The sequence below is a fragment of the Prionailurus bengalensis genome, chromosome D1 (genome assembly GCF_016509475.1).
Source record: "Prionailurus bengalensis isolate Pbe53 chromosome D1, Fcat_Pben_1.1_paternal_pri, whole genome shotgun sequence".
NCBI classification, from domain to species: Eukaryota; Metazoa; Chordata; class Mammalia; order Carnivora; family Felidae; genus Prionailurus; species Prionailurus bengalensis.
In genome coordinates, this window is record NC_057346.1 from 113,792,781 (window position 1) to 113,818,669 (window position 25,889).

A 25,889-nucleotide genomic window follows, 5' to 3' on the forward strand; every position below is an offset into this window, starting at 1 on the left:
GGTTAGTTCCTTCTGTGCCTTCCTGGAGGAAGGCTGTGCTGTCCAGGCTACTGCTGGCCCCGCCTTGAGGGCCCCGCCCAGGTGGACGCTGTCCAGGGGGCCGTGTGGGTCTGGGATGAGGCCCAGAGACCTGCTCTTTGTTCCAGATGGGGACCGAGAGCTTCAGGTTAAACTTCGTTCTGATGGGTTAAAAGGGTTTTGTTGGGTTTTTTTTTTAATCTGTTTATAAAAGTAACGCATACAAACAAATATTTTTAGAGTATAGAAAAGTGTCAGGAGGCAAAGAAGCTCAAAGTTACCTGACTCTGGAAGGGAACAGGCCCCATTTGTCCGTGTCATGTCTGGGGTCTCCCTCGGTGTGTGAGTGTGAACGCCTCTCTTGGTGCTGAATATTGTGTGAAAATGTGATTGTGGACACGCTGTGTTTTAGCCCTGCTCAGCTTGTCCTTATTTTCACTATTTTTAACTTTGACCAATAATGTCTCAGTGGACATATCAGCGCATAAATATTTGGTTATTTCCTTAGGGTAAATCTTTGCAAGTAGAGTTGTTGGATCCAAGGAACATTCCGTAACATTCAGGTTCTGGTTTGCCTCTCAGGCTTCGCAAACCCGGGAGTCGTTTTGTTTTTGTTTTTGTTTTTGTTTTTGTTTTTGTTTTTGTTTTTGTTGGCTAATTAGGTAAGGAAAAGGCAGCGGTTCTTGTAAATCAACGTTCTTCCAGATATTTTGTGGGATTGAACCTTTCTTCCACGTTTGATTATTTGTATTTTTTCTTTGTTGATTAGTTGTCCGCTTCTGCCCACGCCCCCACCTTTCTTTTCCGTGGGGATGTTTGTCCTTTTAACGGTGCTTAGGAGCCCTTTTCTGTAGTAAGGATGTTAATTCTGTGGTAAGCTACGTTTATCTTAAGAAAATTGAAAAGCATTCTGCCTTCTTTTGCAGCCATAAGGATGTTTTACTTTTTATCTCGTGTCAGTTTACCCAAAGCGGTGAAGAGAAGAATCAATGCGTTGAAACAGCTGCAGGTGAAGTGTGCTCACATAGAGGCCAAGTTCTACGAGGAGGTGCATGACCTGGAGAGGAAGTATGCCGCACTGTACCAGCCTCTCTTTGACAAGGTGGGCGGCCTGCGCGGACATTTCACTCACGGATTTCAAATCTAAGTTGAAGTAAAACATCCCCGTGTACCTAGTGATGAATCCTTGAACGTTACCCTTTAAGCCCTAAAACTCAGAATCTTGCTTTGTTTTTTTTTTTAATGTTTGTTTATTTTGAGAGAGAGAGAGAGAGAGACAGCAGGAAAGGGGCAGAGAGGCAGAGGAGGAACAGAGAGAATCCCAAGCAGGCTTCCTCGCCGACAGCACAGAGCCTAATGTGGGGCTCGAACCCGCCAACCATGAGATCGTGACCTGAGCCCAAACCAAGAGCCGGACTCCACTCAACCAACTGAGCCACCCCCCCTCCCCACCCCCCGCCTAGGCACCCCTAGAATCTTAAGTGATAAAAGCATTCGGTTTTTCACAGATGTTATTTGCAAACTTAACTCTTGAGTTCCTGGATAACTTACTATAGCTCTAAGAAGGTCTCGCTTTTACTTAAAGAGAAGGGAGTTCATCACTGGGGATGTTGAACCGACAGACGCGGAATCAGAGTGGCACAGTGAGAACGAAGAGGAGGATAAGCTGGCCGTGAGTATTTTTTTAACGAGTGCAACTTGTGTTCTGTTGTTTCGGTGCAGTTAGAAATAAGCAACCTCTTGGAACAGGTTTCAGTCCTCGGTGTAACTAACATCACCAAGGAAGGAGCTCCTCCCAGTAGGTGCGAATTCACTGTTAGGTTGGCTGTTTGGATCTCTCTGTGGCGGGGAGCACCGGGCGGCCAGCAGGGCTGGCAGCAGTTAAAACTGCGAACCAGACAACGTCTCCCTTCTCCGTCTGGTCGTGGAAGCCACTCGGTACAGCAGCGCACTGAGACGTGGGGTCGGATGGGCAGGACTCAAAACATCAGCAAAGTCTCGGTCAAGAGAAAGGCACAGTCCCATGAGAGGAGGGGACACCCGCGTCAGCGGTCACTACGAGGTCAGGGTTGTGAGGAGGGTGTGGTGGATGTCTGTGCCGCCCTGCTCGGGGCCCAGCAGCGACCCCGGAGCAGTCGCAGAGTGCCCGGGAGCTTTAGATCGGCGGACAGCCTTCCAGGATTGGTCCCATTCCAGTGCGACCGGAAGTTCCGCCTGGTTTTGTTTGGGAGACCAGTGTCTTCTATCCTCCAGTATTAGTTCTCAGGGAATTGTTTTGAAGCGTGTGTTAGTCCCAATAGCCTTAGAACCCGGCCCGGTTGAAGCAATGGCTACAGACGAGTATAGTTGTGAATCGCTTCCTTGTTGCTCAAGGAAAATCCTCTGTAAATTTAAAAAGCCCCTCGCGAGCGTTTCACGCGAGAATCCCGTGTGAGGAGACGTTTGCACTTTCCAGTGGCTCCGTTTGGTGTTGTCCTTGACCTCCCTGGGCCCGCCCTCTCCTGGGCCCGCCCTCTCCTGGGCCCGCCCTCTCCTGGGCTTTGATGTTAGAAAAGCCTCCCCCCACCCCCACCCCCGCCACCCCCCGGGTTGCACGTAGCCTGTCCGGTCACCTCTCTGATGTTTGCGTGGAGTTTCTGTCCCGATGTTAATAGTCACCTTATCGTTTGGGGTAGACACTGCTTGGCTGTTTCTTGTTGCCGAGGGGACGGGGTCTCTCTCCGGTGGTGGGTGGTTGTCCCAAGACGGACGTCTCCTAGAGCTGGTGCTGGACAGCCTTTCCTGAATTTGCTGGCGCTGTGCCATGTTGTAAAATTGTATCATGGAAATCCATCCGATGGAATGCCTTGAATGTTTTGTTCCTTAGAAACGTTTAAAAGTGTGACCTGCTCAGTGGTCTTGGGGACGCGGGTTCCGAGAACAGCTTCTGAGAGAAGTTTGTGCAGGGTTCTGAAACTTCCGTTGTGCACTAAGCCATTGAATTCTTTGTAACTTTGTTGCTTTGCGGTAAGTGCCCTCTGTCGCATCTTTGCTTTTTTAGGGAGACGTGAAAAGTAAAGTAGTCATCGCGGAAAAGGAAGTCGCGACAGCAGAGGAGCCAAACCCCAAAGGCATCCCAGAGTTCTGGTTCACCATCTTTAGAAACGTAGATATGCTGAGTGAATTAGTCCAGGTGAGCAGATGTCCACGTCGCAGAGAGCTCTTCGTCTAAAAGCTGCTCACTTGTGAACCATCTGAGCGTTTAGTGGTTGGTTGGTCGTGGTGGGCGGAAAGGCCCTTTCTGTGACCGGCGGAGGGGGGCGGAGGGTGTCACTGCTGCAACGCCCCCCACCCCCCCACCCCCGCTTCCATTGCGGTGCTGCCGGGAAGGCCTACGGCTCTGGGGCCGAGCCGAGACCTGGAGTAGCCTTCTCCCCTCCGCGGTGGCCTGCCGCCTCAGCCCAGAGTGCCGTTCCCAGGCTCCAGCCCCTTCCCCGTCTTACTGTGGGTGAACGAGTGGCGAGCTGTGAGGCCAGGAGGCCAGGAAGTTGGCCAGCAAAGTCAGTGGGCTGACCCAGGGGCTTCTCCTGTTCTCTCTTCGGAGACGTGCAGACCAGCAGTCTTGGTCGACACCCGTACGCGGCGGCAGCTGGCGGAGTGTGAAAGCAGTTGGGCCCTTGTCCTTCCTCCCTGGCGTCGATGGTTCCCAGCACTCCAGTGTGCCAGAGAGAGGCTGCCCCTGATTGCTGTCACCGAGACCCATGGTCGGTGAACAGATTGGGTGGCTTCCTGGGAGTTCCTGCTTGACGAGCACGGAGCCCGGCAGGGCTGTGGGTCCAGCGCCTGGGGCTGTGAGCAGCAGTGGTTCAAAGACCACGTGTGTTGCTGCTTTGAAAAGGCCTGCTAGAAAGTTCTTTCTGCTCTGTTTATGATTAGGAGTACGACGAGCCGATCTTGAAGCACCTGCAGGATATTAAAGTGAAGTTTTCAGACCCCGGGCAGCCTATGGTGAGTACTGACCGAGCTCCTACTTGGCGTCAGAAAGGGTCGGGCTGCTGAGGGTGAGGGGCTCGGAGCCGGGGCAGGGGATCCAGACCTGGCCCCCGCTTGTGGGGTGGTCCCGAGCCAGATGATCGCCAACAGCTGGGATGTTCTCCTGTGGCCTCCCTGGGCCTCGCCAAGCAGTGCCGCACAGCCTGACAGGCCGCTCAGGCTGCCAGCTGCCCGTGGCAGGTGGCCAGAGTCCAATGCAGGACTGGACTGGCTGGCCGTGGTGTCCGCCGTGCCGTGCGCTGCTTTCTGAGCTGGCTTGTCCCCTGCCTCCCCTGCCAGAGGGCGTGATGGCGTCTTTCTCCTAAGCGTCTCCCGGGGTTGTGAGGCTCGGACGTGTGTGGAAAGAATGGTAGGTGTGTCCTCAGATTCGGGCGGCACTGTCCTAGGAACCCCAGATGCTAATGCCCGCAAGACACTGCAGGGGGACCACACTGAAGAATGCCCCCCCGCCCTGACTGCCACAAGGCACCTCTTTCCAGCACTCCTGCTGCGGTGTGGGAGGAGTGTGAGGTCAGCCTGCCCCCCGCCACCCTGCGTGAGGGGGGGCCTGGCACGGGCACGTTCGGGCCTGTGAGCCTGGCTCTGGCCGAGGGGCTCCATCCCGGTGCCGGAGCCGCTCCAGCGCCACATGGCTGACTGACTCGTGGCTCTCCGTTTCTGGCCCCGGGCCGCGTCCCAGGGCCGTGGGTCTGGGGGAAGGTGTGGAGGGGCCTGAGACCTGGGGCCTGGCCGTTCTCCCTCCCGGTCACAGAATGCTGGCCCCACGCCATGGACGAGGGCCAGTGTCGCCAAGTGGGTTTCTCTCCCTGGTCCTGCGGGTGCCTTGTCGGAGGCGAGGGGCTGGGGCCATACTGCGTCTGTCCCTTCCACTTTTCCTGCCCTTCTCACTCTGGGAAGTGACATTTGGCTCTCCCGCCTGCAGGTCGAGGGTGCGGACCGTGGTGAAGCCTGCTCCCAGGCTGTGGGGCACCCCTTTCCTGCCGCACCGGGTCAGCCTGGTTCCCGGGGCTTTTTCTTTGGCCTGTGGGGGCGCTTGGCCACAGCGCCCCCTGGGAGCCGTGTGGGGCGGTCACGGGCCGGTGCTTGGACTCCTGTGATCCTCCCCCCACCTTCCCAAGGGGTTGCGTGCATGCCGTTTTAAGATCCTGTGTCGGTTTTTTTCTAACACTTCTTCCTCACCTCTGAGTCATCTGGTCTCCGTTTATTTTTTAATGTTTGTTTATTTGGAGAGAGAGGAAGGGAGGGGCAGAGAGAGAGAATCCCAAGCAGGCTCTGCAGTCAGTGCTGAGCCCGATGGGAGGCTTGAACTCATGAGCGGTTAGATCACGGTCTGAGCTCAAGTCAAGAGTCAGACGCTTAACCGACTGAGTCACCGGGGCACCTAGACTCCATTTATCAAGTTTTCTCTTCTGGATCGGTTCTTTTTCCTTCTTTTCTTTGTTGTTACTAGACACCCGTTTGGTGATTTCCCGGGTCCGTGTTCTTTCTCGGCCTGTCTACGTCTCTTGCAGAGGTTTCTAGGCAAACAGGAGCCCTGGTCTTGGTCGACCGCGAGCCAGTCTTTTTTCCCTCGTGGCTCCCTCCGTCGGTGGAAAACTTAGGAAATACGGGGAAGCGCAGAGATCTCCGTCTTGCAGAAGTAGCTCAGCTGCGGACCCAGTTTCCGCGGTCGTCTTCTAAAGGTCATGAGCTGTTTTCGACGCTAAAGTCAGAGGCACGAGAACCGTCCAGCCTCAGGATGAAGCGCAGCCGGTGTGTTTGCTGCTCCTCGTGACCGCCCTGCCGCCCTCCCCCCCGGGGTCCCCACGCTTACGCTGCAGCAGACGGGGACCGCGTGTGTGGACGGTGTGGCGTGGGCGCCGCCGCAGCGGTGGGACCCGGTCGCGACTGCCCCTGGGGCCGCTGGGTGATCGGGCGGTGCCCAGGCGCGTGCGGCCGCTGCCCCGTCCAAAGGGCTGCGCTCGGGTCAGCGTACGGGGCCCCGGGTCTCGTTTACATTCCTGGGGGTTTCCTCAGTTCGGATGCGTCTCAGCGCAGTTTTGCCGGGGCAAAGGAGAGGAACGTTTGCAAGGCTCAGAGGCCCACTTCGCGTTTCTGCTGGCGGTATCTTGGTCCACGTCCTTTTTTGCCGTCCCCGTGCCCTCGTGTCTCTGTTTTGACGTAACTGCGAGCAGCGGCGGATCGGAGCTCCCCACGCCGGCTCCGCAGACGGGAGCCCCTGCCGTGGGCCGTGCCGGGTGCGGGCTGCTCCTGGGCGTCCCCGCGGGAGCGCCGGCACCCTCTCTGGGCGAGCGCGAGCTCCGATCTTACACGTGGGTGTGGGTGTGAGTGTGACGAGGCATCTGCTGCGTGTTTACGGCTGACGCGGCTGTGGGGGTGTGTGTGTGACGGACGTGGCCTTGTCTTTGGGCCCTCTTCTCCCGTTGAACCCTTTCCTACTCCTCCCCATCGTGGGTTAGTTATTTTGGACTTGAACGGCGGCCTACGGGGAGGAAAACCTGAGGACGGGGAGTCGTACGCTTGTTTGGAGAGCTGGTAGGGAAGGAGATGGCAGAGGACGGAGGGGATACGGTGGTCGGTGCAAAAGTGGGAGTGACGGTGTGCCGCTCGCCAGCCCTCCCTGTCCCCGGCCACCTGTGCCTGCTTGTGGCCGCCGCCCCCCGCCCCCAACAGACTTGGAGTGATGGATCGCAGCCTCCGAACTGGGTGCTCTTTTTCCAGGATGGGTGGTGTTTTTAGCCCTGGGGGTCGGGCCAGATGGAGAAGGGGGGGCTCCATCTGACGCTTTACTCCGCCAGACCAGTGACTTGTGCTCTGGATGGTCAGGCTTTCATTTCTCCCTTAGTGGATATGGTTTGGTCCTAGTCTTTTTTGTTTGTTTTTAAGATTTTACTTTTTTTTTTCTTTTAACTTTTTTTTTTTTTTCACTTTTAGTCAGTATTGAGAGACCGACAGAGCGTGAGCGGGGGAGGGGCAGAGAGAGAGGGAGACACAGACTCCAATGTAGGCTCCAGGCTCTGAGCTGTCGGCACAGAGCCCGATGTGGGGCTCGAACTCACAAACCATGAGATCATGACCTGAGCTGAAGTCGGATGCTCAACCGACGGAGCCCCCCAGGCACCCTTGGATTTTACTTTTTTTTTTTTTTTTTTTTAAATCTCCACACCCATCATGGGCCTCAGACTCAGCCCTGAGATTAAGAGTCTCATGCTCCACCAGCCAGGAGCTCTCAGTCTTAGGCTTTTTAATCTGTTTTTTTCCCAGTTGGTAATTATGCCATTATTAAGAAGATTGAAATAGGTAACATTTAGCAGGCGTTGCCTATGAACTTACATGAACTCTGTTCTAGTCAACTCGGGGAGAGAGAGAGGATTGTTACTTCCATTTTATAGGTAGATGAGGAAACAAAAGCACAGAGACACTGAGTAACTTCCCAAAGTCGCACCGCACTTAGAGGCAGAGTGTTGGGAACCCGGGCTGTCTGAGCTCAGAGTCAGTCTCGTAAATTGTGTCTGTAACTTACTTAACCAAGACCATCTTTTTTTCCTGAAGATGGGGCTGAGGTGAGTGTCTTTGCACATAGTGACACATCCATCCGGGTGTCTTCTTTACATGGAATCTAAATTCCTTAGATTGATTTTACTTTCACTAATCTTTGGATTGTGCCTGGTGTGCCCTTGTAAAACTGTTCACAGTATGGAGGGCACCTGCTTTCCCAACACGCTTTGCCAGTATGACGTTATTCGTACGGACTGGAAAACTAGAATCTTTCTTCCTGGCCGCTTGACTTTATTGGTGACCTGACTGCTCCTTTGTACACACCTTGTGTCCATTTTTCCTCTCCGGTTCTAGAGGGCTTTGTGAACAGAGGACGCAGTTGTCCTTTGTGTGGCTTGAGGAGGCCCCGTCAGTGCTCCCGCACCCCACAGGGCCTGGCCCCTTGGCACGGCAGGGAGAGGGGGGCTGGGCCGCGGCCGCCTGCTTTCCCCATCCACACCCCCACCTTGGCAGGGTGGGCCAGGGGCAGCAGACAGAAGCTGGGATCCCTCAGGAGAGCGTGGAAGGGGGTCGCCGGGAAGGGGGCCTCGGGGGCCACGTGCGCCCTCCTGGGGCTGGAGTACGGCAGGCGGCCCCCCACCTGTCGTTTGTGTCTTGGCTCTGTACCGGTGTTTTTTGGAACAGAAGTTTTTCTTGCCACGTGGCCGTCGCTGTTGAGCTGTTCATTGGTGGCTTCCGTCTGTGGCGGCGCGCTCGGGGGAGCTGGTTTCTAGGACGCGCCGCGCGGCTCACGAGATCTGTCACTGATTACTTGTGTTTTCAGCCGGGCTCACCCGGAGTTTCTGTCTTCAGTCTTTTGTCTTAGAGTTCCACTTTGAACCCAACGACTACTTTACCAACTCAGTCCTGACAAAAACATACAAGATGAAGTCAGAGCCAGACAAGGCCGATCCTTTCTCCTTTGAAGGCCCTGAAATAGTCGACTGTGACGGGTAAGGAGACGCCGCTCCAGCTTCGTTTTGTGAGACAGAAGCAGGTGACTGCAGAGCTCCACGCGGAGGAGAAATTAGGAATAAAGCAGAAAGTCTGTAATCTCCTTAAAAGCCCAGTAGACAGAGAGATTTAAGTTAAATAGTCTTTCTGTTTGGGGCTGTGATGGCCTGTGCTGGGAAATGTGTCATTCACGAGGTCACGCGTGCCAGCGTGTAGGGTAAGTGGCCGGGTTTCCTCATTGGAGGAGGCATTGGCTGCTGTGGTCCCCTGACACGAAGCTGTCCTTGCTGCACTGATAAGTCACCCTCGGCCAATATTGGTTGAACGAATGGACGGGTCTGTGCAGGGCAGCGTTGGTCCGTTGCTTCCTCGAAAAGTGATGGGGCAGTTTAATTGTCGTTTGACTCGTGACCCAGCACCTCGGTGATTTCAGGCGAGATCACCAGGGAGACAGTGTGGGTTGGAGTTCATTCCTCGTGGTCTGTTCTATCTTTGAGCCGAAACCATGAGCCTTACTCACTGGAGCCAGGTGCTGCAATCTCCCCATGTGACAGTTCTGCGCCCCGTCAAGACCCTGCCGGGCTCCAATGGCAATGGTGACTCTGTCAGATCATTTCCCAGGCCCAGGCTGTCGTCGTGGAAACAGCGTCCTGAGCAGACACTAGTCACGTGCTGCCAGGGGCTGCCTGTTGAGCCCCAGTGATGGGAAGATTAGAAAGCCGGCCGGGCTCACCCCCCGGCAGGGCCGCCATGGCAGCCGGCAGCGGCGTGCTGTGCCCCGGTCGCGAATACGGCCAGGGGTCGCCTGCCGCCTTCCGGCAGCTTGTTCTGCTTGCTTAGCTGCCTTGAGAATTTGGGTGCATGAGTTAGTCCAGCTGTGCTCTGGGGCCAAGAGACAGCAGGTGACAACCTGTGAGCAGCGTTTGGGCACCCTAGCCCCGCGCTGACCGGGCTCGGCCACAGAAGAAGTACAGAAGGTCTCGGGAGAAATGCGTCACGCTTAAGGCAGTGCTCCCGACCCGGATGGTGGCGGACCGCCCCTCTGGCCGTTCTCCTGTCGCTGAGCTTCGGATGCGCCTGGGCGTGCGGGGACCCACGGGCGGGTTCCTTTGACAGGGTTGTCCGGGTTAGGCGCGCGGCTCTGCTTTGCTGGGCTCTCCCGTGGCGGGTGTACGTGTGTGTGATGGGCGTCTGTCTCCGCAGGTGTGTCATTGACTGGAAGAAGGGAAAAAACGTCACCGTCAAAACGATCAAGAAGAAGCAGAAGCACAAGGGCCGAGGCACGGTGAGAACGATCACCAAACAAGTCCCCAACGACTCGTTCTTCAACTTCTTCAGCCCGCTGAAAGGTGAGTGGTGGCGCTGGGAGTGTCGCGTGCCACCTAGAGTCACTTACCCTCAGGGTCCTGTCCGGCGGCCCCCTGAAAACGACACACGCAAGACCGTTTCTCGTGAGTGTGTGCGCGCACACTACTGGGAAGTGCAGGTGCGCGGTGGCACGTGGGCTGCTCGGCCTCGGCCGCGGGCCGTCGCGCTCTGGGCTCGCTGCCTTCACCGCTCGGCCCCTCTCTTCCTGGGTCCGTCTTGGAGCCTCCGGGGTGCCAGTGCCTGCTGCCTTGGGGGTAAACGCAGCTGTCCATTCAGCGCTTCGGCTTCCTTGTTTGAGAAGAAGCCCTTTGCAGCCTCGCGTGCGCGGTGGCCGCCACCTGCACGCGCTCCCCGCGAAGTAGACGCGGCTTCGCCCTGAAAGGCGGTGCGTTTGCTGGAAGCCTCCAAACTGGGTTTTAAGTAATTGAAGAAAGTTGAAGTGAGATTAAGTGGACTGACTCCATTTGGGCAGGTGACTTCTGGGACCCCAAAACTGTACTGTCCTGGTCGTGTCACTCTACAGACGGGCCAGGGGTCCCTGAACCGTGCACCGAAATTTTGTGGTAGATGAATGACTCTTCCGACGAGTATTATTTATTTATTTGTTAAACGTTTGTTTATTTTTGAGACAGAGCGTGAGCAGGGGAAGGGTTGGGGGGGGCAGGGCACAGAGGATCTCAGGCAGGCTCCGTGCTGTCAGCACAGAGCCCAGTGTGGGGCTCGAACTCACGGACCATGAGATCGTGCCCTGAGCCGAAGTCAGACAGCTGAGCCCCCCAGGCACCCCGTGTACAGCTGTTGTTAAGGTAGTGAGACAGACAGGGTAAGTTTGTCGTGTGATGAATGTGATCAGCTTGTCGGGTGATGAGCTCTGTAAAAACGAGTGTGAGGTGACGGTGGGTTGGTGACAGATACTCAAGAAAAAGTACCGAAATCGATAAAATGCTTTTTGAAATGATGAAGATCTAAGGTGGCCTTTTTGTTCTTAGATCTAAGAAACAGGTCCCAAAGTCAGGGGAGCAAAGCCCCGGCCCCCAGGCCAGAGTCCCCACACCCGAGGCTCAGCCCGTGGGGGGCACGGTGTGGGGCTGACATGCCGAGGCTTGGGGCCGCGGGCCGCAGGGCTGGGTTTTGCCCGCCGGGCCCCAGCCCCCACCGCGCGGTAAGCCTTCGCCTCCTGAGACCCGGCCTAGAACGAGCACTTCTGAAGTCGGGGGTCCGAACGTCACCGGGCTTTGTCCACTTTTCGGTCCCTGTCTTTCCTGTCCCGCTCGGTCCTGGGCCGGGCTCTGGTTCGGCACCACGATCTGGGCGGCTGTGCGTGTGCCGAGCGGGACATCGGCGAGGCGTGCGGTGCTTCCTGCTGCCCGCAGGGAATCCGTTCGTTTGGCAGGAAGGACGTCCCGCGGACCCAGCCGAGGGGCGCTGCTTTGCTAACACGGCGCTGCCGTCCCCCTTCTCGGCGGGGTCCCGCGCGGGCTTGCGGGGCGCGGGTGCGAGCTCCGCTTATGGCATGAAGGCGCAGAACGGCCAGTGTGCCGCCGCTCGATGGGCCTTTCCACCTGGCAGCCCTAACCTGCTGGGCGTGCCTTCCCCCTTGGCCCTCTGCACAGGTCTGCGGGCGGTGCGGGCGGCGGGCAGAGAGGCGCAGGGCCGGGCTGTGCGCCGAGGCACTCGACCTGTCCGCCGGGCCGCCCGAGGGCGCTTTACCCAGGTCCTGGCTGTCCCTGTAACGTTGATGTGTTTTGTCTTTGTTTTCTAGCATCTGGGGATGGAGAATCACTGGTAAGATTTGTGTCGTCCTCAGAGTCTCCTTTGTGTCCAGAGTCGTTCTGCCTTCCCTTTAGTCCTGTTTCCTCCTCCCTTAGACCCGGGGGGCGTTTCTGTCATTTCTGTCCACTGCACCATGGGGCAGGTCTGGAGCACGTGTCCCCGTGCCCCTGCCTGCCAGGCCGCCCAGAGCGCGGGCACAGTGCGGGTGGGAGGGCGTGGTGCTCGTCTCGTGGAAACGAGTCGTGTTGACGTTTTCCCCTCTCAGGATGAAGACTCGGAATTCACGTTAGCCTCCGACTTTGAAATCGGACATTTCTTCCGTGAGCGGATAGTCCCGCGGGCCGTGCTCTACTTCACGGGCGAGGCCATAGAGGATGACGACAACGTACGTGGGCAGGGGTGCCCTGAGGGGCAGCTGGGGGTCCCCTGCTGGCGGGGCAGAGGGCAGGGGTGGAGCGGGACTCTGGGGGGCCTCAGAGCGGAGTGCCGGCCTGTCCTCGGAGGGCCCCGGGTGCTTGCCGTGTCCTGCTTTCTGCCTGTAAGCTTTGGGTAACTTTGAAACGGGAGGAAAGTGTCACTCAAGGAGGTCTGGCACAGCAGACGGTCATCCACCGAGCTGCCCCCTGCTAGCCTGTGGCGTACCAGCCCCGAAGACTCGAGGCCCGTGCTGCTGCATGGAAGGGTGGCCAGGCTGCTCTCTCTGCTTGAGCACGGTCTAGCGAGCTGTCCCGTGGTCACCGGAGACGGTTCTCCATCACAACTGAGGCCCGGGTCACATGGAAATACAGTTTTGTAGCATCTGCTGCAAGTGTTTTAGGTGGTATTTACTCTCTTGCTTTTAGAGCTCTTGAGTGTTCCAGACGGTTCTAGGTTTCTTTCCTGAGGGGTCTGCCGAGGCCTTAGACGGGGCAGCGGGAGCGAGGCAGGTTCCGGGTGCTTGGCGCCCAGGGGCAGTGCAGGCCTGCTTCCCACAGTTCTCTTCTGTGCTCACGGTCGTTGTGTGGGGGTCAGCTGTGGAGCCGGAGACCATGTGAGATGAGCTAACTTCCATCCCGGGCTGGGGCAGGAGGCGACTGTGGGGTGGGGTCGTGTCGTGTCAGGTGTGTAAGCAGCACGGCTGAAATTGACACCACGGGTGGTAGACCGGCCCATCCGGCAGAACTTTCTGTGCTCCCCTGCCCACACTGTCCGATGCAGCAGGACCCCCTGATGGGACGCGTAGAGACCGTAACTGAGATTGTTGGCAACTGAGGAACCGGATGTTTGGCTTTACTTAGTGTGGCCCAAGACTCTCGTCACTGCGTGCCCCGGAAAGCTCGTCTCCAGACCGGGGGTGCCCGGACTCCGTTGATCACACACCCACGAGTGTTAAAACTTGAGGGGGCAGCGCCCGCACGTGTTTATTTAAGGGGCAGGCACCGCCGCACCCTGACTGCTCGGACCGGGGTCCTGACCCCTGAGCAGCCACGTGGCAGCCTCTGCTGCGGAGTCTGCCCGGGACAGTGCGGTCAGTGGTGGGGGGTCTGGTGACGCGTCAGGCGGTGAGAGTAGCTCCCGTTGGCACCGCTCCTTGGCGCCTGTCGGGTAGAGGTCAACCTGCAGGCCTCCGTGGCGTCGGCAGCCTTGCCCAAGCCCCGCGCGTGGTGCCGGGGGGCCCAGCTCGCTTGCCCCGCCCCCACCCGGGGGCCGCCACTCTGCGCTCTGCGGGAGTGTCAGGTGTGCTTGCGGCAGGACCCCCAGGCCCCTCCGGGTCCAGAGCGAGGTGATCTGCTGAGAACCCCGGGAAAGCCGCACTTGGGCCCGTCGGAGGCCCGTTCCAGTCAGAGGCTGAGCCGAAACGCAGTTAGCTGCCAGACACCAGGCCAGGGTCTTCCTTTGCCACAGGCTGGTCGGGGCACAAGGGGGAAAGGGCCTTGGGGTGTGTTCAGAAACCTGCCGGCGCGGGAGGGCGCACGCCCTGGGCCCCCCGGCCCCCCGCTCTCTGGAGTTCTGTGTGAGCTGTCCCTGAGGGGACGTGTGTGGACTCCAACGAAGAAAAAGCCGGCTTAAATGGGTCCCTTGTGCCGTGCAGGCAGTAGCGATAAGGTTTGTTGTGGGTTTGGTTGTGATCGGAGTCTGATGTTTGGAGCTTAAATGAGAGCTTGACCCGTGACGTCTTTGGACCTGGGAGAAATTCACTCAAGACCAGCCAGCTACAGTGTTGGGGGTCTCTTCTGCACGCCTTAGTTCTGACTTCTTTTAAAGGCTAAGCACCAAGGTTTTATCATACTTCTAACACGGAAACGTTTACCCTTGTATGAGACATAAAATGCCGTGGAAATTCATGCATCTTTGTAGTAAACGCCCTCTGCCGGCTTGCTTAGGTCAGCCAGTTTCCCAGGTGAACCCAGTATGTTCTCATGCTGACCAGCGCCCCCCTCCCCCCGCCGCCCATCCTTAGGCCTTGTTTTCAGCTACCCGGAGTCCTGTGACCGCAGTGGGCTAGTCCCCGATCCAAGGCCAAGATGCCCAGCAGCAGACCCTCCCCTTGAGAACTGGGCCTGGAACGGGTGCTGCCGACCGACCTCTTTCCTCGGGCCTGACCAGTAGGGGCACTTGCCGGGGGGACTGTGTCTGGGTCGGGGCACCCTTGCGCTCCAGAGACTTAAAAACTCGTCTCTGTTTTCTTCTTTCAGTTTGAAGAGGGTGAGGAAGGAGAAGAGGAGGTAAGACTTGGCCCGCGTGGAGCGTCCCTTCCCTGCGGCCGCGCCGGGCTGCCCCTGCTCGAGTGCGCGAGGTCGCGGAAGCACAAGACCAGTTACACCCAACTTGTGCGGAGCCGCCTCCGAGGGCTGCACCCTGTTAAAACCAGGGGGGCGGCCAGCGCCGCCCCAGGGTCCGGTGGCTGACCCTGCGTTTTCAGCGGTGTGTTGATGCCCATTATCTGCGAGGGGATGAAGTACCCGGAAGCCATTGTGTCCGGAGGAGGTGACATAATCAGTCCCGGACAGTGATCGTCGATTCCCTCCAAATCCAGGGGTTGTTTAGTTGGTTTGGGGCAAGTGAAGCCCCGAGAGTTTAAATCCCGTCCGTTCAGCTCCTTCTCACTCTCTTGTGCAGGAATTGGAAGGTGACGAGGAGGGAGAGGATGAGGACGACGCCGAAATTAACCCCAAGGTCAGTTGTCGGGGCTGCGCGCACCTGCGAGCCCCGTGCCGTGTGCTCAGACGGCCCCCCACGAGGAGGCGGTGCGGGTGCGGGTGCGGGGCCCGCGTGTCCTCCCGTCAGTCCTGAGAGCAGAGCAGAAGGTTCTCGAACAGGGGCTGTTCAGACACCTCAGGTGTCATTTGGTGTGAGGCGTAGATAACCAGTCAGTGCTTTTCCAGCTCCTTCCTGAGCTGTCCTTTGTTTTCTTAAACTAGTCGGGAGGGCAGCCTTATTTTCCAGGTCTTTAATTCTTCTAAGGTAACGACTAAATGGCGACGTGGTAAACTTCTGTGTATTTATTTTTGGAAAAGAGGGACTTTGAAAGGAGGGACTTTGGGGGGTTGTTATTATTTCTTTTAATGAATAGAGTAGTGAAGTTGTAGACATAATCTTGTGACTGTATTTGGGCTGAGATTACTCGGAGCTGCGTGTAAATATCTCCCACGATTGCAGATGAACTAGGAAGCTTTAGTTAAACCAACAAAAAAACCAGCTGAGGAGAACGGGCAACTCCATTAACTGTACCTGTAGAGGTGAGTTTTGACTTCTGGTCTCAGGTCAGCTTAAATGAAGGCACCGTGCCGCTTGCCACAGCCTCTGAATCCAGACCCGCTTTCACGCAGTCCCGAAGCCGCACGTCGTGTCTGCGAGCGTGGGATCGGTAACGCGCGCGCAGCTTAGAGTCGAATCCGTGGTGGGCCAGCAGAGCCCTGGCGTCCCCTGCGTGTGCTGACTGGGTCTCGGCGTAACTAGACACTGTTTGTCCACCCGTCCCCCGTTTTTGCCCCGAGTGGGACGTGCGTAAACTGTCGGCGTAATAACCTGGCTCTGTAAGTGGTTTGGTTTGGTTTTGTTTTTAACACCAAGTCTTTCCGTAAATGCATGCTTACCGTACTAGCTCCTTCTAGGGAAGGATGGGAGGGAGGCGTCAGACTTTCAGGAAAAGGTACGCTCAGAATTCTCCTCTGGGCGTAAGCTCACGGAGAGGGGCATCTTTGCAAAGCCGGCCCGCGCACCACGGCAGGACTGCCGCGCAGACGCGCCCGTGCTCGCCTCCGCGACACCGGGGCCCCGCCTGGGGTGGCCCCCACCGGCCGCCTGCTCCTTCCTGCTCTCCCGCTGGCGCACACGCCCACAGTTTGGATTCTAGAGCCGAGACCGCGTCCAGACTCGGGGCCCGGCTGCCTCCGGTCTCCCCTGTTGCCGGCAGTGAGGGCTCCGTTGTCACGTCGCTTCCTTCTGTTGTCTGTCCTCTCCTCTCTCCTCGCCGAGCCTTCCGTCTCCTGCCACGTCTGTTTTGCTGGAAGAGCGTCCTCTCACCAGTAACGTGACACGGGGGAGGGCAGTCAGGACTAGCGCTCCACGGGTCTCCGTCTGTGGTGTCGGTCAGGGGAGGGAGAGCGGTGACTGAACGAGTAGCCTCGCCAGCGTGAGGCCCCAGGACCGCCGGGTCTGGGCAGCCAGAAGGGCCCGCGTCTGGTCCTGCGGAGGGATTTGTCCCGTCAGGGTCTGCACAAGTGGAGGCAGACCGGGACAGGGGCTGTTTGGGTACTAAAGGGGCCGGTGTGATGGGTGGGGGTGGTTCATCTCAAGCTCGAGATTTTGCAGCCGTTGGCATCACGAGAGAGTCGCTGTTTCTGCCGGTATAATTTGGTGCAGTTTATTTTCCTTTACACTGACAGTTCCTTTCAATTTTTTCCCCACGTAGGTGTAATTTTTGTCTGCTAATCATTCATACGTTTCTAGGTAAGGTGGAGCTGTATTCGTTTCTAACCCAGTCTCCTGGCCTGTGCCTTACGGTTGTGCCTCACTGTCGCTCTGCGGACAGAGAGGAAGCTGCCGGCCAGGCACATCCAGTGTGCACCAGGCTGAGCGTGCGGCTTCCTGAGGAACGGTATTTTTGCGCAGGGGCCTGTTGTGTATGCGGCCTTTTGGCTTTTGTTTTTAAGTTGTTTTTAATTCAATTTCTCTTTTAAGTTTACACCCTAGTTAGTTAGCGTCTGGTGCAACAGTGATTTCCGGAGTAGATTCCTTGGCGCCCCTCCCCCATTTAGCCCCTCCCCCCTCCCACACCCCTCCGGCAACCCTCTGTTTGTTCTCCATGTTTTAGAGTCTCTCATGCTCTGTCCCCCTCCCTGATTTTATCTTGTTTTTGCTTCCCTTCCCCTATGTACATCTGTTTTGTCTCTTAAAGTCCTCATGTGAGTGAAGTCATATGATGTTTGTCTTTCCCTGACTAATTTCGCTTAGCGTAATACTGTCTGCTTCCATCCACGTAGTTGCCAATGGCAAGATTTCATTCTTTTTGATTGCCGAGTAATACTCCGTTACATATATACGTATACATCCCACATCTTCTTGATCCATTCATCCGTCGATGGACATTTGGGCTCTCTCCATACTTAGGCTATTGTTGATAGTGCTGCTATAAAACATTGGGGTACACGTGTCCCTTCGAAACAGCACACCTGTATCCCTTGGATAAGTACCTAGTAATGCAATTGCCGGGTCAGAGGGGAGTTCTATTTTTAATTTTTTGAGGAACCTCCATCCTGTTTTCCAGAGTGGCTGCACCAGTTTGCATTCCCACCAGCAGTGCAAGAGGGTTCCCCCTTTCTCTGCATCCTTGCCAGCATCTGTTGTCGCCTTGTTTTTGTTTTTTTTTTTTTAAGTAGCCTCCACATCCAGTATGGAGCCCAGCGTGGGGCTTGAACTCACAACCCTGAGGTCAAGAGTCAGACACTTAACCGGCCGAGCCACCCAGGTGCCCCTGTTTTGTGTACCTCTAAAACTGACTGTCAGAAACATTTGGCTCCTGCTTTGCAAGCCCAGTGTTCGTTTCTGACCGAGTAGCAAAGGCATGACTGGTGTGGCATTTTGACAGAACGGCCCTCCAGGAAGAGGACAGTGAGTGAGGGCCCTGGGAGGTGGAGACCGTGTTTCCTGGGCTGTGCTAGGACCAGCCACACCCCTTGCGGTAGGAATGAGCCCATTGCTTTATTCTTGATGTGTTTCTAGTGATTGTTTATACTTTTTAATCAGGTGTGGTGCAGACCGGTAGGTCACAAAGGGCTAACTAAACTTCGTGCCAGAATTTTTGTGCCCAAAGCTGTGGTCTGGTGTAGCGTTAGTGGCAGGTGCTGGTGTGGCTGGCTGCTGGAGAGTTCTGAGCGGGTAAGAGCTAGCAGCAGTCTCCTGGGGGCCGCCCACCCCCCACTCCCGTCCCCCACGGCGAGGGCCATCCTCGCCATCGCAGCTCTGTTCCAGTCATCAGCTCCCTCCCCCCGGGGACACCGTCCTCACTTGGTGGGGTTGGGGAGGGAGGTGGTCCGGGGTGGTGGTCGGCAGGTGCCACGGGAGGCGGGAGGCGATGCTCATACCCAGGAGAGGAAGGCTGAGCGGCAGTGGCCGCTTATACAGCGGAGCCCGTGAGCAGGAACTTGAACTTCCCGCTGCAGGTGACCAGCTGATCCTGACCGTCATTTAGACCAAACACCTTTGAGCGTCTGTCTGCATCGCCTTCCTGTCTCCCTCGCGTGGGCTCGTTCTCATAGACGAAGCCAAAGAAACGTTTTAGCTAGGGGAGACGCGCGGCCTCGGACCCGCGTGTTTGAAGGGTCGAGTCTGATGATTGACGTGCACGGATGACAGCGCGATTGCTTGGTTCCCGCCGCCCCACCCGTCTGAAGGACCAGCAGCCAGCCTTGCTCCACCCAAGCCCCGCTCCTCCCACCCCGCCAGTCGCTTGGGAGCGTCCGCAGCCCAGCAGCCCGTGTCTCTAGGACAGAGGGACCCTCCTGGCGTGTGGCCACCCCGAGTAACACCGGCGTGCCTCGGCAGTTTTGGCAGTCCTGTGGCGATGTCGTCAGGTTCTTGCCGGGGTCCCAGCTTCTCCGGGGGGGTGGGGGGAGGCGGCCATTCCCCCCATAGTCGGGCAGCTCTTGGGCCCTGGGGCCGTGGGCCCCCGTGACGCAGTGCCGGCCGGCTGTGTGCTTGGTGGCCCTTTTCCACTCCTTCCCCGGCACGTGTTGTCTGGGAAAACTTGTCTTTTAAATGGTTCCCAGACAGGCAGGGTTTGGGCTATTAGAGTGCGCCTTTGAAACCCCTGCCTCCCTTCCTTTGATGAGCAGTGGCGTTGAGTGACTGAGCCGTCATCAGACTCTGTGATGTGAAACAGAGGGTGCTGGGGCTCAGTGCAGTTTTGTTTTGGCCTGTGTCACAGGTTGAAAACCATTGGTGTCTCGTTGATGAGACTCACATCAGAAGCTTTGGGATTCTGGGTCACCTTTACCAGCTAGGAGTTGTGTCCCTGTGGATGCTGCTCCCGCAGGTGGGGCCGCCAGCTTCTCTCCTGGTCTTGGTTGTCGTGAGGCCCTGCTTGCCTCCAGTAGCCTTTATCACCTAAGCTACTGAATGTGTTTTGAGTGAGTAGGTGATACATTCTCAGGCTTAAAACCTATACATATACGTGTGAAATCATCCAGACTTCACATCGTAAATTGTTTCCCACCCAGTGTTACAAAACACTGTATATGTGGAACCCTTCGTGTGCGGAAAGGTAGAGAAGTCCCTCCTGTCCCGTGCCGCCCTCCCCTGTTCCCGCCTTGTCCCCCTACTCGACCACCTCCTTTGCCCCATCTCCTCTAACCCACTTCCTTGTCGCAAATACGACTGTGGAAACACACGCCCCCCCCCCCCCCCCCCCCCCCCCCCCCCCCGTGCGCGGACAGCTGCCTGCGGCTCCCCCCCTCCTGCCATCGCCGCACCGACGGAGAACCAGCGGCCCGGGGCCTCTTCGGCTGCCTGGGTGGGTCACCTCCAGGTGTGTGGGGTGGGACTTTGATCTTTTCTAGTCTGGATTTCTGGTCACGTGTGTTTTGTTTTGGTGCCCCGCCTTTTCAGCGGTATTTTAGATGAGCGGGTGCCAGGCGGGTGCCAGGGCCAGGACCCCCTCCCAGAGCGGCCCCGCTGCTGGGGGTGCTGGACAGAGAGCTGGGGCCCGGCCTCGTCCCTGTGCCCTCTCCATCCGCTTTCACAGGGTCCCAGATGTTGTTTCATGTTTCTGCGGACTCTGCGTGTGATTTTTTTCCCTGTCTTCAGTGTGATTTTCTGGAGAACGAGCTGGAGCTTCCACCGTAGCAGCTGCCAGTTCTGTTTTCCCAGAAGTTTCTTCTGGACCACGTAGTGCGGGGGTTTTAGCCTCCCTAGGCTTGCCAGATCGTGTTCCGAGTGATGTGTAGCCTTGGCAGCCAAGAATTCTAGGCGACTGACTGGTGCGTTTATATGCTGAGGATGGCCAGTGACCTCGTCGTGTGAGTCGGGCTGTTGGTGGCCTTCACACAAAACGTGTGTTAGGATTTGCTAAATGTGCTCGTAAAGGTGGGAGACAGATTGTATCGAGGTGAACGTGCTCTTCTGTGCTGAGGAGACCCCCTCTCTCCCTGACACCTTTTCTGGAAGGGTAGGGTTCCCCCCTGGGGAGGGACATGGGGGTGGGGGGCGGTGCGTGCAGCCGTCGCAGGGGCCTCCCGGCGTCAGGTGTGGCTGCTCGGCTGCCTCTGGCCCACACTGGGTGGGGTGGCCCCTGTTCGTCTCCGGTGTTGAGCCTGTCTCGGGGCGGCGGGAGCAGAAAGGGGGAGTCTGCTGCTGTTTCACGCAGGCGGCGCTTAGGGGCCGCCACGAAGCTTCGAGGCCACCTTGCAGCTCTGGAACACGGGCCCTCCTGCACGCGTGCTCAGTCTCTGCGGCCCTGACGGGCCCTCCTTCTGAACGCAAGCCCTCTGATTAGACTCGGGGCATGGCTTGAAACAGAAAGGCTGCCCTACTGAGATTGTTTCTGGGAAGCTGACTTATTTTTTGTTACCGTTTAAAAATTTTAAAGTTTTTTTTAGTGTCTGTTTGAGAGAGACAGTGCAAATGGGGAAGGGGCAGAGAGAGGGGGAGACACAGAATCGGAAGCCGGCTCCAGGCTCCGAGCCGTCCGCGCAGAGCCCGACGCGGGGCTTGAACCCACGAACCGTGAGATGGTGACTTGAGCCGACTGAGCCCCATTCAGGCGCTCCACTATTTCACATTACTTTTTAAGTTTCTTTATTTTGAGAGTCAGCGAGCAAGCAAGCAGGGGAGGGCGGAGAGAGGATCCCAAGTAGGCACAGAGCCCTACGCAGGCCTCGATCCCACGACCCTGGGATCGTGACCTCAGCCTGAATCAAGAGTCAGACGCTTCCTTAACCGACTGAGCCCCCCAGGCGCCCCTTTGTCACTACTCTTTTAAAAGTGTGTCTGCAGGGACCGTTTTTTCAGTAAGAATGAGCACACTCGTTGAGTCTTGCCTTCCGTCGTTGGTTGGAGACGGCTGGTTGATGAGGTCGGTTCCCTACAAGTGTTGTTCTCTCGTTGCAGGAGCCCAGCCAGCCCTCCGAGTGCAAACAGCAGTAAGACGACGCCACCGAGGACCCGTCGCGGCCGCAGCGCGACTGCACCGGCGGCCCTCGCCTCTAACTCGTTTTCAAGTGCATGATTTTGACGTTAACTCTTCCTTTATCCTTATTATTTGGCTTAACCTGTACAGTGGCGACTTAAATGCATTTCAGAGATAGGAGGTTTGCTTCCAGCACCCTCTACGGCCTTGGGTGCAGCGCGGTGGACTTCCCCAGGCCCTGCCTTTGGGAGGAGGGGGCGGTGGAAGGTCGGTCGACGCCAAGGGCAGACGTCTGGGGACGTGGTTCCAGGGCATCTAGAGCCAGTAACTCCCCTCCGCAGTCGGACCGGATTCTTCTTCACTTGGAGAAACTCACACGCTTTGTGTTTCCGCCACTTGGTCTCCTGTGCTCTCGTCGTGCCCCAAGGGCTGGTGGAGTCGAGTCCCGTTCTTAGAGCGTTCCCTCTCCAGTTTTGTCTCCCTCGGGGTGGCGTAGGGGGTGCGCGCACCCCGGCCCCGAGGCGCCAGTGCTTGTGGCCCATCCTCGTATTTATTTATTCTCTCCTGCTCGTGAGGGCTCGGGGCGCCTGCCGTCGCTTGTCCTTACAGTCTCTGAACCCGTGTGTGTGCCTGGTGACCCGGTGACTCCCCAGGTGGGTGTGCTGGCGGCTCCCACGCGAGCCAGGCCTGCGTAGAGGGACCCTCGCTCTGTCCCGCCAGCGGCCGAGGCCGGGCTCGTTTTCCTGCTGGACGGACCTCCGGCTCTGGCAGGGGCGCGCGGGGGGCGCCCGTGGCGGGGGGCCGCTTCTCCTAGTGTGTGCATGTCGGGTCTTGCTTCCTCAGTAGCCCCTGTTTCTCGGCCCTGTGCTCATCTTGTCTTCAAAGCCCTGGGTTCGGAGTGACCCGTTCTTGGCTGGCGTGTGAGGTTTCCGAGTGTGTGACCGCGGTCTCTGGCAGCCGGGGATGCCGTGTCCACACTGTGACCAGGCCTGTAGAGTGCTCAGCCTTACTTACAATACATTTGTAACTGAATACGGTGTTTTCAATTTGTACAGAATAGTTAGAATATTCTATTAAAGTTGTGAAACACGAATCCAGCGCTGTGCAGTGTGTCTCTGGGGGAGAACCTGGTGGGAGCAGCGGGCGGGGGTCCTGGCACCTGCTCCCACGCGGCAGCTCCGGGCCGTGGCCGCGCGCCCGCACGGACTGTGTCTGTAGAGCCGTGGGGAGTGAGCAGACCCAGGACTTCAGGCCTTTCCCGTGTTGTCTTTGGGGCTCTTGCAGCCGGTTCTCGGGAGGAGGCTGCGTCTACCTGGCCCATTAGACCTCCGGACCCGCTTCACCGCCAGCGGGGTCTCAGGGTCCCCGGGTGGGCCCTCTGCTGCCACGGGAGAGGGTCTGCCCTCCCCGAGGAGAAAGCCGTTCCCAGAGTTTGTGGGGCTGTGCCTTCCAGACGCAGAGGTTCCCAGGAGGGAGAGGTCCCGCACGAAGGCCACCTTTGCTGTGTCTTCTCACTGGGGCTTTTCTGCTGGGGTCCCCGTTCCTTCATGAGAGGGAGCGCTCCCTCCCAGGACACCTGCGGCACGGGCTCTTGCTCAGGACCTGACCTGGGGGTGTCTGTCTGCTCTTTGAGCCGGAGCCGGGGCCGGGGCCGGGGCCGGGGCCGGGGCCGGGAGAGAGCAAGCACACCAGCCTGCTCCTCCCTGCGGCCCAGGAGCCGGCATCCGGTCCACCCGTTGTCTGCCCGGGGACCAGCCTCTCCCTGGGAGTAGCTGGAAGGGGGAAAGCGGCCACAACCGGGAGTAGCTGGAAGAGCCGTGTTTCCAGCGTGCCCCAGACAACTGGAGCCAGAACGTTCTTGGTTCTTGAAGTACCCAGGCGAGCTGGGGCTCAGACTCCCCGGCCAGAGTAGCCCACGGGTGCGCCTCACCTGGGTCGCCAGGCCTGCCTTCTTCCCGCTGACACACAGTTAAACACCCCATCCCGGAGGACAGTCTGCAGAGAAGACGCCTGCATGCAGCTCCCTGTCTCCTGGCTGGGAGAACCCCTGGGGGACGGCCCCCCGGCTGGGAGCGCCCCTGGGGGACGGGCCCCCGGCTGGGAGAACCCCTGGGGGACGGGCCCCCGGCTAGGAGAACCCCTGGAAGATGGGCACCCAGCTGGGAGCGCCTCTGGGGGACGGGCCCCCGGGTGGGAGAACCCCTGGAGGACGGGCCCCGTCTGGGAGTGCCCCTGGAAGAGGGGCACCCGGCTGGGAGAGCCCCTGGGGGACGGGCCCCCGGGTGGGAGAGCCCCTGGAGGACGGGGCCCTGGCTGGGAGATCCCCTGAGGGACGGGCACCCGGCTGGGAGAGCCCCTGGAGGACGGGCCCTGGCTGGGAGAGCCCCTGGGGAACAGGCTGCCCCTGGAGGTTGGGCCCCCAGCTGAGAGCACCCCTGCGGGACGGGCCCCCGGCTGGGAGAACCCCTGACGGGCCCCCGGCTGGGAGAACCCCTGGAAGACAGGCCCCCAGCTGGGAGAACCCCTGGAAGACGGACCCCCAGCTGGGAGAACCCCTGGAAGACGGGCACCTGGCTGGGAGAACCCCTGGAGGACGGGCCCCTGGCTGGGAGTGCCCCTGGGGGACAGGCCCCCGGCTGGGAGAACCCCTGGAAGATGGGCACCCAGCTGGGAGCGCCTCTGGGGGACGGGTCCCCGGCTGGGAGAACCCCTGGAGGATGGGCCCCGGCTGGGAGTGCCCCTGGAAGAGGGGCACCCGGCTGGGAGAGCCCCTGGGGGACGGGCCCCCGGGTGGGAGAGTCCCTGGAGGTCGGGGCCCTGGCTGGGAGCGCCCCTGGGGGACGGGCCCCCGGCTGGGAAAGCCCCTGGAGTTCGGGGCCCCGGCTGGGAGAGCCCCTGGGGGACGGGCCTCCGGCTGGGAGCGCCCCTGGAGGTCAGGCCCCAGCTGGGAGCGCCCCTGGAGGACGGGCCCCGGCTGGGAGAGCCCCTGGAGGACGGGCACCCTGCTGGGAGAGCCCCTGGGGGACAGGCTGCCCCTGGAGGTCGGGTCCCCGGCTGAGAGCACCCCTGCGGGACGGGCCCGGCTGGGAGTGCCCCTGGAAGAGGGGCACCCGGCTGGGAGAGCCCCGGGTAGGAGAGCCCCTGGAGGACGGGGCCCTGGCTGGGAGATCCCCTGGGGGACGGGCACCTGGCTGGGAGCGCCCCTGGAGGACGGGGCCCTGGCTGGGAGCGCCCCTGGAAGACGGGCACCCGGCTGGGAGTGCCCTGGAGGTCAGGCCCCAGCTGGGAGCGCCCCTGGAGGACGGGCCCCGGCTGGGAGCGCCCCTGGAAGATGGGCACCCGGCTGGGAGAACCCCTGGAAGACGGGCACCCAGCTGGGAGCGCCCCTGGAGGTCGGGGCTCCGGTTGGGAGATTCCCTGGGGGACGGGCCCCCGGCTGGGAGCGCCCCTGGGGGACAGGCCCCCGGCTGGGAGATCCCCTGGGGGACGGGCACCCTGCTGGGAGAGCCCCTGGAGGACGGGCCCCCAGCTGGGAGCACCCCTGGAAGACGGGCACCCTGCTGGGAGCGCCCCTGTGGGACGGCCCCCGGCTGGGAGAGCCCCTGGGGCACGGGGCCCTGGCTGGGAGCGCCCCTGGAGGTCAGGCCCCAGCTGGGAGCGCCCCTGGAGGACGGACCCCGGCTGGGAGAGCCCCTGGGGGACAGGCCGCCCTTGGAGGTCGGGCCCCCGGCTGAGAGCACCCCTGCGGGATGGGCCCCCGGCTGGGAGCGCCCCTGGAGGACGGGCCCCCGGCTGGGAGAACCCCTGGAAGACGGGCACCCGGCTGGGAGCGCCCCTGGGGGACAGGCCCCCGGCTGGGAGAATCCCTGGAGGATGGGCCCCGGCTCGGAGCGCCCCTGGAGGATGGGGCCCCCGACCTCTGTGGCAGCTGCTGTCCCCGCAGATCCTGACTGATCCAGGCTCCCCAAGGACTCCCGACTGGCACATTCCCCTGGAGCATCCAGAATGAACCTGTTTACAAACCTGTGGCTTCGAGTAACCGCAGGATAGGGAACAACCGTGTGCCGGGGTGATGTGCAGGAGGTTCACAGGGACGGACACGGCTCTGTGAGCATTGGTCCCACTGGCCCAGGGCTCACTGCAAGCGTGACCTTTCAGGGGAAGCCTCCCTCCTGCCGGCCCCTGGCGGACCCACGCCCACTAGGAGCCGCAGCACCTCTCTGCCTGGCGGCTGCCGGGCCTCACTGAAGAAACGCAGGTCACGTGGGAAGAGTCTTCGAAGGGCACAGCTCCGCGGGCGGGGGGCGGCCCCGTCCGAGGACCCCCCTGCCCGGCAGTTCCGAGGCCTTCAAAAAAGTAGGTGTGCATCACGGGCGGGAGTCTGCACCCAGCGTGTGTGCAGAGCGCGTGTGTGCAGAGCTCCGTCCCTTCGGAGACCAGCCGAGTCCATGCGTGGCCACCAAGAACGGGCGTCCGTGTGGGTGCACGCCTGTGAGTGCGTGTTCACAGGGGTTACCTTCGGGGTCTGAGCTGAACGGGGAGCTGGAGAGGGCGGCTGGGCCCCGGGGGCGGTGGGACGGGACTCCGGGCCTGCTGGCTG

General features: G+C 59.4%; 2 protein-coding genes across 4 annotated transcripts in view; both read left to right on the forward strand.

The window, feature by feature from the left end:
* Positions 1-22,382, forward strand: part of NAP1L4 (nucleosome assembly protein 1 like 4) — a 47,720-nt gene extending 25,338 nt beyond the window's left edge. For 2 of the 3 annotated variants that reach the window (XM_043581995.1, XM_043581996.1), the window contains 12 exons: positions 979-1,120; positions 1,604-1,690; positions 3,059-3,190; positions 3,934-4,005; positions 8,401-8,540; positions 9,745-9,890; positions 11,672-11,694; positions 11,948-12,067; positions 14,358-14,387; positions 14,782-14,838; positions 14,967-14,969; positions 21,271-22,382. In XM_043581995.1, the coding sequence (XP_043437930.1) occupies positions 979-1,120; positions 1,604-1,690; positions 3,059-3,190; positions 3,934-4,005; positions 8,401-8,540; positions 9,745-9,890; positions 11,672-11,694; positions 11,948-12,067; positions 14,358-14,387; positions 14,782-14,838; positions 14,967-14,969; positions 21,271-21,306 (988 nt within the window). In that variant the 3' untranslated portion in view covers positions 21,307-22,382. The remainder of the gene's footprint in view (positions 1-978; positions 1,121-1,603; positions 1,691-3,058; positions 3,191-3,933; positions 4,006-8,400; positions 8,541-9,744; positions 9,891-11,671; positions 11,695-11,947; positions 12,068-14,357; positions 14,388-14,781; positions 14,839-14,966; positions 14,970-21,270) is intronic. The other variant, XM_043581997.1, reaches the window with a different exon arrangement.
* Positions 22,383-23,303: 921 nt separating this feature from the next.
* Positions 23,304-25,243, forward strand: LOC122484389 (spidroin-2-like). Its single transcript, XM_043582336.1, has 2 exons — positions 23,304-23,571; positions 23,751-25,243. The coding sequence occupies exons 1-2, from the start codon at positions 23,304-23,306 to the stop codon at positions 25,241-25,243; spliced, it is 1,761 nt and encodes a 586-aa protein (XP_043438271.1).
* Positions 25,244-25,889: the final 646 nt, after the last annotated feature.